General features: G+C 44.9%; 1 protein-coding gene across 1 annotated transcript in view; it reads right to left on the minus strand.

The window, feature by feature from the left end:
* The window catches only part of LOC119175662 (WD repeat-containing protein 11), a 243095-nt gene that overhangs the window by 199656 nt on the left and 29008 nt on the right, over positions 1-14431 (minus strand). The window contains exon 7 of the mRNA XM_037426591.2: positions 702-822. Coding sequence (XP_037282488.2) covers positions 702-822 — 121 coding nt within the window. The remainder of the gene's footprint in view (positions 1-701; positions 823-14431) is intronic.

The raw sequence follows: 14431 nt of genomic DNA on the forward strand, positions 1-14431 counted from the left end.
CATAACTTTTTGGCTCGCTTGCAAGACACGTGCGACCAGATAAAGTAACAATGGTACGTGCCTGTTGTCCCAGCGCGGGATATCTATTATCCGGACGACACAACTTCAAGCCAGAAAAATGTTTCTTTCATGTGCCGCTGCTATGGCAACCAACGTGGTGGCTGGCAATGAAAGCGCTCGCAGCACGTTGACGTCGTTCGTGCAGAAAATGTAGCATACATTCTCTAACATGCCATAACAGTGTTTGAAGAAAATTCATATTCATATTCTGCGTTGATGGCTATGGCAACGCATTTCTTCTTTTTTAGTTTGAACTTCCATTGTCCTGCCATGTATCGACAGTGGTCAACAGACCGATGAAAGCGCGGCGTTTTTTACTGCAGTACTTTGCCAGATTGATCGCATCTCGTGAGTCTCCTCACCTAACAAGTATATACCGTCTGCACGCTTGGTTTGATTGACGACGCAAAGAGCAGGTGGCCAATGTGGCCTGCATTTCTCGCCAAAATCAGTGCACCTGAGATAATATTGAGACTGGTTGGGCATTATGGTGCAATGTGGCACAATTTCAGAAAATTTCGTGATTTTGGCACAGCTTGGCCCAACAATGGGGTAATGTATCAAAGTGGCGTAGATGTTGCACCCCTGAATTTACACAATCTTGGAGTTTTTCTGAAAGTCAAAATACAGTGACTACAAACCTGTTGCACTTCAGTGTCCACTATAAATATCCTTTTTGGGTAAACTAGGAAGAGCTGATGCCGTACGGCTCGATGGTAACACAGCTGCAAACACTCGTTGAGTAGAAGTGCTTCTTCAATACTGTTGAAAGAACAAAACAATGGTCTTTAAAAAAAAGGTGTTGGTTTTTCAACACAAACATTTTTCACTTCCTTCTGCATCCAACAGTTTGTCACAAAAAAAAAAAAAAGGAAAGGCTACTAGATGTAAGGTAGCCCCAGGTATTGAGTAAATGTCATCCACGCATATTGGTGTCAGTAATTATCATTAAAAAGCACAATTAATACAGCTTCTTTCTCGATTACCAACAAATTTCTCAAACTTTTAGGCCTTAGAGTCACAAAAACTCAGAAATTTTTTTAAATAAAAAGGAGCAACCTCTTAACACATGTTCAAAAAACCAATGAGAAACCAGTGCACGTCAAAAAAGAATTATTTAAAACACTTTAAAAGACACTTTTAAAATGTTAATCCTTAGTATTTAAAATATTACACCAATTGAAAAAACCTACAGTTAGCTTCAAACATAAGAAAGATGGCTAAAATGTATTGGCGCGTTGGTTTATCATAATAAGCTTGAGTAGCACGATTGAACACGGAGAAAAACACGGACCAACACATGCATGCACACAGCACTGATTTTCGACTGGAAGCATTTATTTTTATGAGCCCATGACACGTATATATACAGTTCTGGTCAAAAGTTCCAAAGCCACGCTTTCACAAAAATACTCGGGATAGTGGCTGGGGAACTTTTGACCCCTTCCCCCGTGCGAGTAGGTGAAAACAAAACAAGAAACAAAAACCTGAACCTAAACGCACACGTTTTGCCGCAATCACAACCAATTGACACCTAACTAGGCTAAAGAATCGAGAAATCTAATTTCCTTATCTGGCTGTGACAAGGATAACGTGCTGACAAACTTAACATTGATTTTATCTATTTCACAGGCTTGAAAAATTTATTTTGTCAATCTACCTTATGAGCTGCTCAGGGGTAAAAGCGGGCTTCAGTCTTTTGAAGCAGCTCAACGAGAAGTAATAAGTAGCTTTGGACCAATAAAAGGGGAGTTTCGGAGCAGATTTTTGAATTCAGACACAACTGTTAATTCAATTTTTTTTTAATTTGTAGTAAGTATGGAGTTCCTGTTGTTTGCAGTTAATATGGAATGCTGATAGGCAACCACACACCAAGAATTTATATATATAGGCGGGTGACTTAAAATGTGTTTTATTTTTCTGGTTCTTTTTTTAGTTGTATGCTAAAGACTGTATAGTTCAACTAAACAAGATTGTTTTACTTTTTGATATGTTTTACTTACCCTGCATGGACCATGTGTCCGCAGTATGTATTATTGCGATAGCAATTATATAGACACTCTCCGCGAAATTTTGCCGCCGACGTCGGCATCACTCACCATATATGTATACGTATATATATATATATGTAGATACAAGAAAGAAAAATAATCGAAAAATAAAGACTCTGGCGCGCAGAACAGAACGTGGGACCTCTGCGTCGTGAATGCGAGGTGTTAACTATTGAGCCAGAGCACCTCCTTGAACGTTCAAACGGCAAGCTATCTATATCTACCACTTGCCGCTGTTCAAGACCATTTTGGGAGGAACTATCGTGTTTGCAGCATAACCAGCAAAATGGCGCAATCAGCGCGCATCGCCAAATCGTCATGACGAGGCCACGAGCGCTCTCATCTTCCACGCGTACTTTGCCTCGCGGTGCGGAGAAGGATGGATGCTCACTCACGCGCCCTTATCTCGCGGTAGGTAGAATCGTACGCCTTGACTGGCCTTTAGATTTCACCAGAACAATTCTGTTATAGTTACCGGGCGCACAAAGGTCACTGCAATCGTTGCACAGTCTCCGTTTAAGAAAAGGGTGCGCTTTTCAGACAGAGTGAAGTAACAACTGAGGCGCTTATTCGCGTACATCTGTACCTGTGAATACATTTCCTGCGTTATTTGTGCGTGAGAAATGTGGAGCACATTTTGATCTGCTGGCCATTCTGCACACGACTTTCCAATTTGTTGCTGTCGCGTTCATTGCTTCGCCTTTGCGACAAAGCTGTGACTTGATATCATCACATTGCTTTGATGAGTAACTCAAGGGACGAATTACAGCTCATGAAAACTGAACAAGCAAAACAGAAAAGTAGGCCTGAAAATTGATACGCATAAAACTAAAGTGATGTGCAAGTCTTGCCAGAAAACAGCACTTTGTGATAAGTGGAGAGTCGTTGGAAGCCGTAAAGGAATATGTCTATTTATTACAGGTAGTAACAGTGGAGCCGAACCATCAGAGCGAAGTAACTACAAGAATAAGAATTGGGTGGGTCTCATTCGGCAAGCATTCTCAAATCGTGAATGGTAATCCACAACTAGCCCTCAAAAGGAAGGTATAAAACAGCTGCATTTCGCCAATACTATAGTGCCTAGAATATACTGGCTGGTGTGCCGTTTGCCAGCTCTTTTCAATGGAAAAAGGTGGCACCAATTTGGATAGATGCCCATGGTGGCCGCGGGAAGCGCTGCAAAGTGGGAGGGTGCCGACAGTGTATGTCGTCTGCTCTGCACAGCCGATTTGTAGTGGCTGTGTGGATTTTCGTGTTCGTATTTTCAGTGTTATTACCGGGTTGCGTTTGTTGTTCATGTCGACAAAGGGTGAGTGAGCGGCTGTCGTGTTTCTACATGGAGTGTGAAATCCAGAGCGATCGACGAAAAGGACCTGCTTCGTACCGCTCTGTACTACTGGTTATACCATTCAAACTAATAGCGAATATGGTTATTCATGACACCATCACACGAAGCACATCTCGCAGAATGAGACGAAGGATAGAGAAGTGAACAGAAAACTGTCAAGAAAATTGTTCTTCTCGGTGACTTTAACCTGCCGGGAGTAGATTGGCAAGGCATTGCTGCCAGTAGCTCATATAATAAACACGTTAGAATTATGTTCGATATTATGTTAAGGTATAATTTAATGCAGGTAGTCCATGAACCAACTCGTGTACAGATTTCATCTAGCTCTGTGTTAGACCTGGCGTTTATCAGTCGTGATTTTTCTGATTGCACTGTAGAAGTGGAGCCAGGGCTCTCTGATCACCATCTCGTAAGCATATCATTACCCCTTCAACCACTTAAAAAGTATAAACACGTCCCTGCACGTTCTTTTAAGGACTTTTCTCATGCCAATTGTGGTGATAGCGCCCAGGCCCGTCAAGTGTCCGCGTTATCTGGCGCTGTCGCCCGTAATTGTAAAGTGTCGTTTGTACGTGACGTCATTGGTCACATGAGTGTCTGCTATATATGTATGCTGGTTGCATGGAATAAAGGTTGGACGTTATCTCGCGCGCATCGGAAGCGGCTCTGTCCCTTTCTCAGCTCCTGCGGCCGGCCCGGATGCGCATGGCCTTTTGCTAGGGCGCAACACGACATGGTGTCAGAAGTGGGATTCTTCTGATATTCGAGGGGCGTTGCACCAGTCTTCGTCAAGTGGCGCCATGTCAGAAGACAAAGAAGTCAAGCCAGTTCACGGCATGTTCGCGGTTCCAGCTCCGCCAGCGTTTGACTTCGACCGAGCGTCCGAATGGCCCTCCTGGATCCAACTATTCGACGACTACCGCTTTGCCTCTGGCTTAAATGAGCGAAGTGAAGAAGCGCAAGTCCGGACTCTACTCTACACAATGGGCAGGCAAGCGAGAGAGATCTTTTCGACCTTCACACTATCTGAACAACAGCAGAAGCAGTATGAAGTCGTCAGAAAAAAGTTCGACGATCACTTCATGGCCGCACGGAACCTCGTTTACGAGAGCGCATGTTTTCACCGACGCATACAACAACCAGGCGAGTCAGTCGACCAATTCATCACCGCGTTGCATACACTGGCGGACTGGTGCGACTACAAGGAAAAGGAACCCATGATCCGCGACCGGTTTGTAGTCGGCCTCAGTAATGCCAAGCTCTCGGAGTCTCTGAAAATGGATGCAAATCTTACACTCGCCAGCGCTTTGGCAAAAGCTCGCTTGAAGGAGACCGTCCAACGACAGCAGCAACAGCTACGAGAAACCAGCGACGAACCTTCGGCAGTGCCAGCCAGCAACCTGGACGCGGTCAACAAACAACGGGAGCCCCGAAAGAATTCTTCAGGACAGCGTTCCGGCACCTCGTCAAGGACCAGTGCACCGGTCACACAAGGTCAACGCACTAGACCACAGTCCTACCGACCTCTCACATCCAGTTCATGCCCGAACTGCGGTCAAGGAGAGCACCCGAGGACCTCCTGCCCGGCACGAGCTGCGAAATGCAACTACTGCGGTTGTTCCAGACATTTTGCAGTGGTGTGTCGGAAAAAGGCTGCAGGCGAGCGAAAGAAGGTACAGATTTCTTCTCTCCATATGGAAAAAGGGGCGTATTTCGTAGGCGCGGTAAATGGGGAGCACTCCAATTCTCGGTATGCTCAAGTTATCATTAACGGCACTCCGGTGTTCGCTAAACTTGACTCGGGTGCAGAAGTGTCCGTTGTACCCTCAACATTTCCGGGATTGCCTACCAAATTAGACAAGTGCGACATAACCTTAACAGGCCCTGCGAATGAGCCACTGCATGTTCTCGGAAAATTTCTTGCCACTATACAGTGGAGACAACGCATTGTCCGACAAACTGTTGGGCTTGTCGCTCGATACTTTTGGGTCTCGCAGCGCTCGAAGCCCTTGAGCTGATCAAGTTCGCTGACTCGGTCAGTAGCGCAACAGCCATCGAAGCTTCCTACCCTCAGCTTTTCGGTAGTCTGGGAGCTATGAAAGGGGAATACAATATCAGACTGAAGCCGAACTCGGTACCCTTTGCTATTCCGGTTGCGCGTCGCATTGCCTTACCCCTGCGGGACCGAGTGAAGCAGGAGCTCGAGCGTATGGAGCGAGATGACGTAATCCGCAAAGTAGACGAACCAACAGAATGGTGCGCAGGTATTGCACCAGTACTCAAACCTTCTGGAGACGTTAGTATTTGCGTTGACTTGACGCAACTAAATAAAAGTGTACTTCGCGAGCGCTATGTTATGCCAACGGTTGAAGATAGCCTTGGTCTGTTAAGTGGAACATCGGTTTTTTCGAAGCTAGACGCTAATTCTGGATTTTATCAGATCAAGTTGTCGCCGGAAAGCCAATTGTTGACTACCTTCATTACGCCATTTGGGCGATACTGTTTTCAGAGGCTACCGTTTGGAATAACGTCAGCACCTGAGTTTTTTCAAAAGAAAATGTCGCAGACTCTGCAAGGAATCCCAGGCGTGGTAAACATGATGGATGATGTGCTCATTTATGGCTGCAACAAAGCTCAACATGATGAGCGTCTGCGTCTTACTTTAGACCGTCTCATGAGTGCTGGTGTTACGCTAAACAAAGAAAAGTGTTGTTTTGGAGTAACCGAGATAAAGTTTCTTGGTTGTGTTCTAAGTCGAGATGGAATCAGGCCGGACCCTGAAAAGGTCCGGGCCATCAAAGAACTGCCGACGCCAAATAACGTGTCTGACGTTCGACGGCTGCTCGGTATGACTAATCATCTGGCAAGATTCATACCAGATTTGGCTTCAAAAACGGCGCCGTTACGTCACTTGCTTTTGAAGAGTTCCGAATGGACGTGGGCACCAGCCCAAGAGCAAGCGCTGTCATATGTTAAAGACGTTATCGGTTCGGCGCGTGTCATGGCTAACTATGATGCAAAGTACCCTACGATTCTTTCCGCCGATGCGTCATCATTCGGTTTGGGGGCGGTACTGATGCAAGTTCAACCAAACAACGAAAAACGACCCGTTGCCTTTGCATCGCGATCGTTGACGCCTGCCGAAACCAGATATTCCCAGATTGAAAAAGAAGCACTAGCAATGACGTGGGCGGCAGAACGATTCAAAGGGTACATCAAAGGTCTTGAAATTGTGTGTGAAACCGACCACAAACCTCTTGTAACCTTGCTGGGAAAATCTCCTTTAGATGTTTTACCACCTCGCATTCAGCGTTTTCGCATGAGGCTCATGCGGTTCAGCTATGAAGTCGTGCATGTCCCGGGCAAGAGCTTAGTTACTGCAGATGTGTTGTCGAGGGCCCCGATTCGGGGAAAAGAAACTGATAATGCACTGTCTATTAGTGACGTCAGCAAGCACGTTTCAGGATGCTTGTCAAACGCGGTTGAGGCCAGCCTCTTTGAGAGAGTGAAAGCAGAACAAGCCGCTGACGAAGTTTGTCAAGCACTCGTAAAATTCAGCCGGAAAGGGTGGCCAAAATTCTCATCTCTTCCGATGGTCTTGCGTCCATATTGGCAGGAAAGAGCCACGCTTACAGTTGCTGAAGGCGTGCTACTTAAAGGTATGAGGTTAGTGATTCCTCGAAAATTACGCGCAGAGGTCTTGATACGCTTGCATGAGAGTCACCTGGGAATCGAAAAATGCAGAGCTCGAACCAAAGAGTCGGTATGGTGGCCGGGGTTGAGTTACCAGCTGAAAGCTTTGGTTACCGATTGCCGCGTATGCGCCGAGCACAGACACCAAAAGCCAGAACCAATGATCCCGACAACCACTCCACAGCGTCCTTGGCAAAAACTAGGAGCTGATCTCTGCCATGTTCAAGGAAAATGGTATTTGGTAGTCGTAGATTATTTTTCTAGGTATCCAGAGATTGCTTTGTTATCATCTACAACGAGTGCCACTATCATTACGCACCTTAAAAGTTTCTTTGCAAGACATGGCGTACCAGAAGTTATGTCTGATAATGGAGCGCAGTTTGTGTCGCAGGAATACAAGTTGTTCGCTCGCAACTACGGGTTTCGCGCTGTGACGTCTAGCCCAAGGTACCCCCAGGCAAATGGTGAAGTAGAGAGGATGATCCAGACAATCAAAGGTCTCATTACAAAAGCGAAGGACCCATATCTTTCTCTCCTAGCGTACAGGGACACTCCGGGGCCACTTGGGAAAAGCCCTGCAGAACTTCTAATGGGCAGGCGGCTACGCACAACGGTGCCTGTCCATCCCACAAGCCTTCTGCCTCAGACGGTGAACCTGAGAAAGTTCAGAAGCCATGATACGACCGCCCGACAGCGGCAGCATAGGAACTTCAACCTTCGTCGTAGGGCTACTTCGTTGCGAGCACTCGAACCGGGCGCGGAAGTCTGGGTGACGGACTGCAAAGCAAAAGCGCAAGTCTTGCGACTTGCTGAGCGGCCGAGGTCGTATGTGGTTAGAACTTCCTCTGGTGTAGTTCTAGAAAGAAACAGGAAATCCTTGGTGCGCTTTGTTTCACAGCCAAAAGAAGGTGAGGATGAGGGAGATAGCGATGATTTTCCTCAGGCAGATGATAGTCGGGTAGAAACGGAACAGAATTCTAATCGCGTTACAGACAGCATGGCGCCTGACGATCTATCTAGCCCTTCCTTGCCGGGAACTGACCTTCCTGAATACCGAACGCGATCTGGTCGTCTTGTTCGACGGCCGGACCGCTACGGGTTCAGTAATTGACTGTATTGTTCTTGCGCATTTTTTGTTTCTGCAAAGTGTTCTTTCGCTGGCAGTGCTGCGAAGTTTGTTGATACTGTCAGCGTATTGTTAAAGAAGGGGAGATGTGGTGATAGCGCCCAGGCGCATCAAGTGTCCGCGTTATCTGGCGCTGTCGCCCGCAATTGTAAAGTGTCGTTTGTACGTGACGTCATTGGTCACATGAGTGTCTGCTATATATGTATGCTGGTTGCATGGAATAAAGGTTGGACGTTATCTCGCGTGCATCGGAAGCGGCTCTGTCCCTTTCTCAGCTCCTGCGGCCGGCCCGGATGCGCATGGCCTTTCGCTAGGGCGCAACACGACACCAATGACCCAAGCATTATCAATTACTTGCAAAACTGTTTGATTGATTTCGAGGGCAACAACGCTCAATTACTTTGGAACAAGTTCAAAGACACGTGTCACTATTGCCTGGATAATTTCGTCCCTAATAAACTGAAGAAAGTTAAAAAAATAAACGCCTTGGATGAATCGGAAAATCATTCAACTAAAACGCAGAATAAATAGATATAAAAAGAAACATGTGCAGAATGACAAAATAAGGCAGATGCAAGATGACCTCGCTTGTGCACTTCGCACAGCAAAAGATTATTATTTCGAAATATCGCTTCCTAACTTCATAAAAAATGAGCCTGATAAGTTTTGGCACTACATAAAAGATAGCAAGAAACCAGTTACTCAAATATCAGTTGACGGGAAGCCGGTGACAGATAAGAGTGAGATTGCTCAACACTTCAACAACTATTTTCAAGATGTATTCTCTAGCGCAACTGTATGCGCGTGTGACGGCACATTCTCCAAACAATTAAATATGAGTTTTGTATCGTATGCTGGGGTATTTAATATGCTTCTTAACTTGAAAACTAAGAGTTCTTCTGGTCCCGATGAAATCCCTAACATATTTCTCAAACGATATGCCGAGCTTCTTGCAAAGTTTTTTGTAATCTTGTTTCGTGTCTCAGTCATCACTGCACAACTGCCTATTGATTGGAAAACAGCCCGGGTTGTTCCTGTGTTCAAGAAAGGTGACAGGACACTTATACAAAATTATTGTCCTATTTCACTGACATTTCAATGCTGCAAACTTGTGGGACATATTATAGCCAACTGTGTTCGTGGATTTCTAGAAAATAATGCTGCACTAACAGAACATCAGCATGGCTTTCGAAAAGGGTATTCAACGATAACCCAACTAATAACAGTAGTTCACTCATTCGCTTCATCTCTTGATTCTAATGGCCAAGTAGATGTAATATTTCTTGATTTTAGTAAAGCTTTTGACAAAGTTCCGCACAATAAACTAATCATAAAGTTAAGAATTCTTGGCGTCCCTGAACACTTCATCAGATGGATTTCTGCTTACCTGACTAACAGGAACCAATATATTGACATTGGAGGTGAACGTTCTGAAAGTTTGGCAGTCACTTCAGGGGTGCCACAAGGCAGTGTCCCTGGCCCCCTGCTTTTCTTGGTTTATATTAATGATATTGTTAGCGTAGTAAGCCTTGGTGTTCAAATTCGATTATTTGCAGATGACTGCGTATTATTCAAAGAAATTTTTCATCTTGATGATCAGGTTGAGTTAAATAGCAATTTAAATAACGTATTGCAGTGGTGCGAAAAATGGGGCATGGTTTTGAACGCCGATAAAACCATACTGCTCCCTATAACGCGTAAAAAGGCACCCCTGTCTTTTACTTACCAGCTTGGTTCTTCGCCACTTAGGCAAGTCGATAGCTTTAAATACTTAGGTGTTACAATAACAACTACCTTATCATGCAATAAACATATAAATATTATTTCCTCCTCTGCATTCAGAAAACTTTGCTTTGTAAAACATAAGATTCGTAATGCCCCAGCAATGTTAAATTACTGGCCTATTATTCTTTAATAAGACCTAAATTAGAATACGCGAGTGCAGTATGGGACCCATACACTCAAACTAACATCAACTGCCTGGAAAGAATACAAAGGAAAGCCGTCCGGTTCATTTTTAACAAGTTCTCACGAGTCGACTCTCCTTCTGAATTAATGAAGGTCAATGGCATTTCCCTTCTTAGCACACGTCGAAAACAGATAAGACTTGACCTTCTTTCTCTTCTTCTGAACCACAAACTTGCGATTGACCCATCGCCGTACCTGAAATCGTTATCAATCAGACCCACAAGGCATCATCACGCCAAATCTCTAACACCCTATTTCTGCAGGACAGATGCTTATAAGTTCTCATATTTTCCACGCACGGTCTCAGATTGGAATGGAACAACTCAGGCATCCTCAGAGAATCTATTTCTCCTTCGCTCTAAATAGCATTGTCCTGAAAATTCAGGTTTCCGATCTTTTATTACAGCGTTTTTATTTTCTTTTCATTTTCTTTTTCATCTTGTATGTGCTGTACTTATTGCATACTTATGTATTCATTGCTTTCTTGGCTTGAACGGTGAAAATAATTGTGTTTATTGTTTTGTATTTGTTATGTATTTATTTTTACTTTAATCGCACATCATATGAAGTATGAATTTGTGGTGTTTTTTTTTCCTTTGTCCGGTACATGCGTTATTATGAAATAATTTGCTATGTCGCTCCTTGTGTTCACTATGAGTGTATGAAACACTCACCCCAAACAATCTTTATGCCACTTATTGTTCGACTATGTCCCCTTGTAACTGCCCACCTGCTTGGACCTAAGGGTCTGCAGTATGTAATAAATAAAAGAAATAAATAAATATATAAGTGGCTATTTAGTAGAAGAGGAAAAGGGGGGCTGTCTCACTTCTTTCAGTCTCCGTCATCAGCGACATGGCTAAGCGCCTAATCACACAAGCTGGGGTAAGGTGACTAGAAGTCTTTAGTGCATTGGTGTTAACGGCTACTGCCCCACATACTGCTCTAGACAAAATCTTACCGGCGCGCTTATACATACACCCGCATTAATGTATTTCATTGAAACAAAACAGCATAAGTTCGTTTCACAAAAAAATGCTGCACGCGGCATTACAATACAAGTAAAATTTTCCCTTTGCTTGCGTTAAACCAGCTGCCGCAGTTCGACGCTCGATGAGCCTGACAACTTCACGCTTTGCACCGAAGGGCAAAACTCTCAGTAAGCGTATTTTTATTAAAACAAAGGCTTAAACCACTGGTCACGCTTTAACAGGAGAACAGAATAACCGGTGCGATTTGATAAAAACGAAACCTGCAATGGCATGCTCGCCAATGCTGGAAAAACACGGTGGGCTACGAGAAGCGGGCGACGCCGCGGCAGTACTGGCATTCATCCAATCTGGTGCCAGCTAGAAGGCCGCGGACGGCTCACTAGCCAGTATATTCTAGGCACTATACCGTAGATACTTACGGTACAAAAACCTGGAGGCTTACAAAGAGGGTTCAGTTTAAATTGAGAACGACGCAGCGAGCGATGGAAAGGAAATGATAGGAGTAACCTTAAGAGACCAGAAGAGAGCACAGTGGGTCAGAGAACAAACCCGGGTTAAGAATATCATATTCAATTGAAGAAGAAATGGACATGGGCCGGGCACGTAGCACGTAGGCAAGATAACCGCTGGTCATTAAGGGTAGCTGACTGGATTCCCAGAGAAGGCAAACATGCGAGGGGGAGAGAAAAAGTTAGGTAGGCCAATGAGATTAAAATGTTTGCAGGTACAAAATAGAAACAGAAAGCACAAGACCTGGTTCACAGATCATGGGAGAGGCTTTTGCCTTGCAGTGAGCACCGCAGTCAGGCTGATGATAATGATACCCTATATATATATATACCCTATTTACTCGCATAATCGGCGCACTCACATAATAGGCGCACCCGTAGTTTGGTCACGAAAAATTCGATTGTTTCAATTCTGCGCATAATAGACGCCCCCCGAACTTGGCCATGATCAGAAATGATTCTGCCCCCCAGCGGTAACGTGGTGGTCCCCGTACCCTGAAGAAAAAAAGAAGGCAAATCGACGAGCAAATAAAAAAAAATTCGAAGTGCAACGCTCTAACCAACGTCTTTGTCGAAATGAAACTTGGAAAAAAAAAAAAACGTCCATGAGCAAAAAAAATAAAATAAATGCTGTACCATCAATTATTGATACTCCCAAATCGCCGCTCTCCTTGGAGGTCACGTGTACAATGCCGGGGGCTCGATCGCCATCACCACCATCAGAGAAAAAGAAATGCCATTTTGCAAGTGCTGTGCGTACGTTGTGATTGTGTATTCTTTGGTTCCACCATAGGGAAGTACATAAGCTACACGGCTGGATTTAACCTGAAGGCAGTGCAGTATGCACTGAAGCACAGCAACCGGGCTGCAAGCAGGCATTCGGTGTTGGAGAAACCAGTATTCGGTACTGGAGGGATCAAGAAGGAAAACTTAAGGCAACGAAGAAGACAGGACGGGCTTTCTGCGGTGCCAAGACTGCCAGGTATCCAAACGTTGAAGAGCAACTGGTCCGACATATACGGGAGCTACGAGAAGACGGCTGTGCTGTGTCATTGGATATTGTGCAGACTGAGGCGCGCAGAATAGCCCGAGCGCAGCACATCGAAGCAAAAGAGCTCGAAGCCAGCTCCAGACGGACAACTCATTTCATGCAGCGCCATGGCTTTGCACTGCGAAGGTGGACCACCTTGTGCCATAGCTTGCCCGCAGCATATGAGGACTAAATGGTGGACTTCCACCGTTTCGTTATAAAGATCCGACGACAGGACTTCATTTTGTACCAGATCGGCAACGATTATCAAACCCCCCCTTTGCTTTAATATGCCGCAGAACACGACAGTGAAGGAGAAAGGTGCACGGAGCGTCATCATCAGAACGTTTAGCGCCAATAAACAACAATGCACCGTAATGCTGGCGGTGACAGCGGATGGGCGCAAGCTACCGCCTTACGTTATCTTTAAACCTAAGACGCTCCCAAAGGCAAACTTCCTTCAAGGCATCTATGTCAGAGTCCAGTAAAAAGGCTGGATGAGCATAGAACTTATGGTACATTGGGTGAAAACAGTCTGGGGTCGGTGGTCGGGTGGTCTGTTGTTGCCGTCCATGCTTGTTTTGCACAGTTTTCGTGGGCACCTAGTAGACCGCGTACGAGATGAGCTAAAGGAGCTGCACATAGATCTGGCAATGATTCCGGGCGGCCTCACATCGATACTGCAGCCTTTGGACGTGTCCTTGAATAAGCCTTTCAAGGACCATGTTCGAAGACTGTACACCACCAGGATGGCTGGAGGACAACATCAGCTGGCTCCATCAGGTAGGATTAAGAGGCTGCGAGTGGAAATGCTGTGTGCTTGGATCGTGGAAGCGTGGCACGCGATTTCCGACGAAGTCGTCAGGAAAAGTTTCAAGAAGACAGGTATCTCGAACACACTGGATGCGAGTGTGAGGATGACATGTTGTAGGTTGCGGATGATTCAGACACTGAAAACGAATCCCCGCTCGGCGAGTATGAATGTGTGCTCTCCGACTCTGACTCCGAATAGAGAAAAGGAGGAACACCTACGACTTTTGTGTAAATAAATTTTACGTGTGTGTGTGCAGTTGACGGCTCTTGCTTGTTCATTAAAAGGTACGTAGGTGTGTTTGTTTCATGCTGAATTAATTGCTAAACAATAAAGTCACCTTTTACTTGACAAATGTGCAGATTTTCGAAAAGTTTACTCTGCGTAATCGGCGCACCCCTAACTTCGAGACGGATTAAAAAGTGCGCCTATTATGCGAGTATATACGGTGTGCGTGCATGCGTGTGTACATACACACACATGGTAGACTCTCAGTAAACTGAAATCTCTTAAGTGAAACTACTGCTTTAACAGAACAACTTTCTCAAGCATGATTGGTTTCCTACTTGAATTCTTCAGTTATGTTCATCTCGCAGTAAACTTTCAGTCAGTTCATCTCTCAGTTTCCTGGTCTCTTTATTAAGACTAAGATGAAGAATACTACTAATACTAGTAGTGTGTATTTATGCCACGTACTACTACTACTACTAGTACTAGTATGTGTTTATGCTATGTACTACTACTACAACTACTAGTAGTACTAAACACACACAAACACACATTTTACCAGTTCTAACAATATATCGGTTATAACAATGAGAAGCTGCTGCACCATCAACTTTT

This window comes from Rhipicephalus microplus, chromosome X, assembly GCF_043290135.1.
Source record: "Rhipicephalus microplus isolate Deutch F79 chromosome X, USDA_Rmic, whole genome shotgun sequence".
Classification (NCBI taxonomy): domain Eukaryota; kingdom Metazoa; phylum Arthropoda; class Arachnida; order Ixodida; family Ixodidae; genus Rhipicephalus; species Rhipicephalus microplus.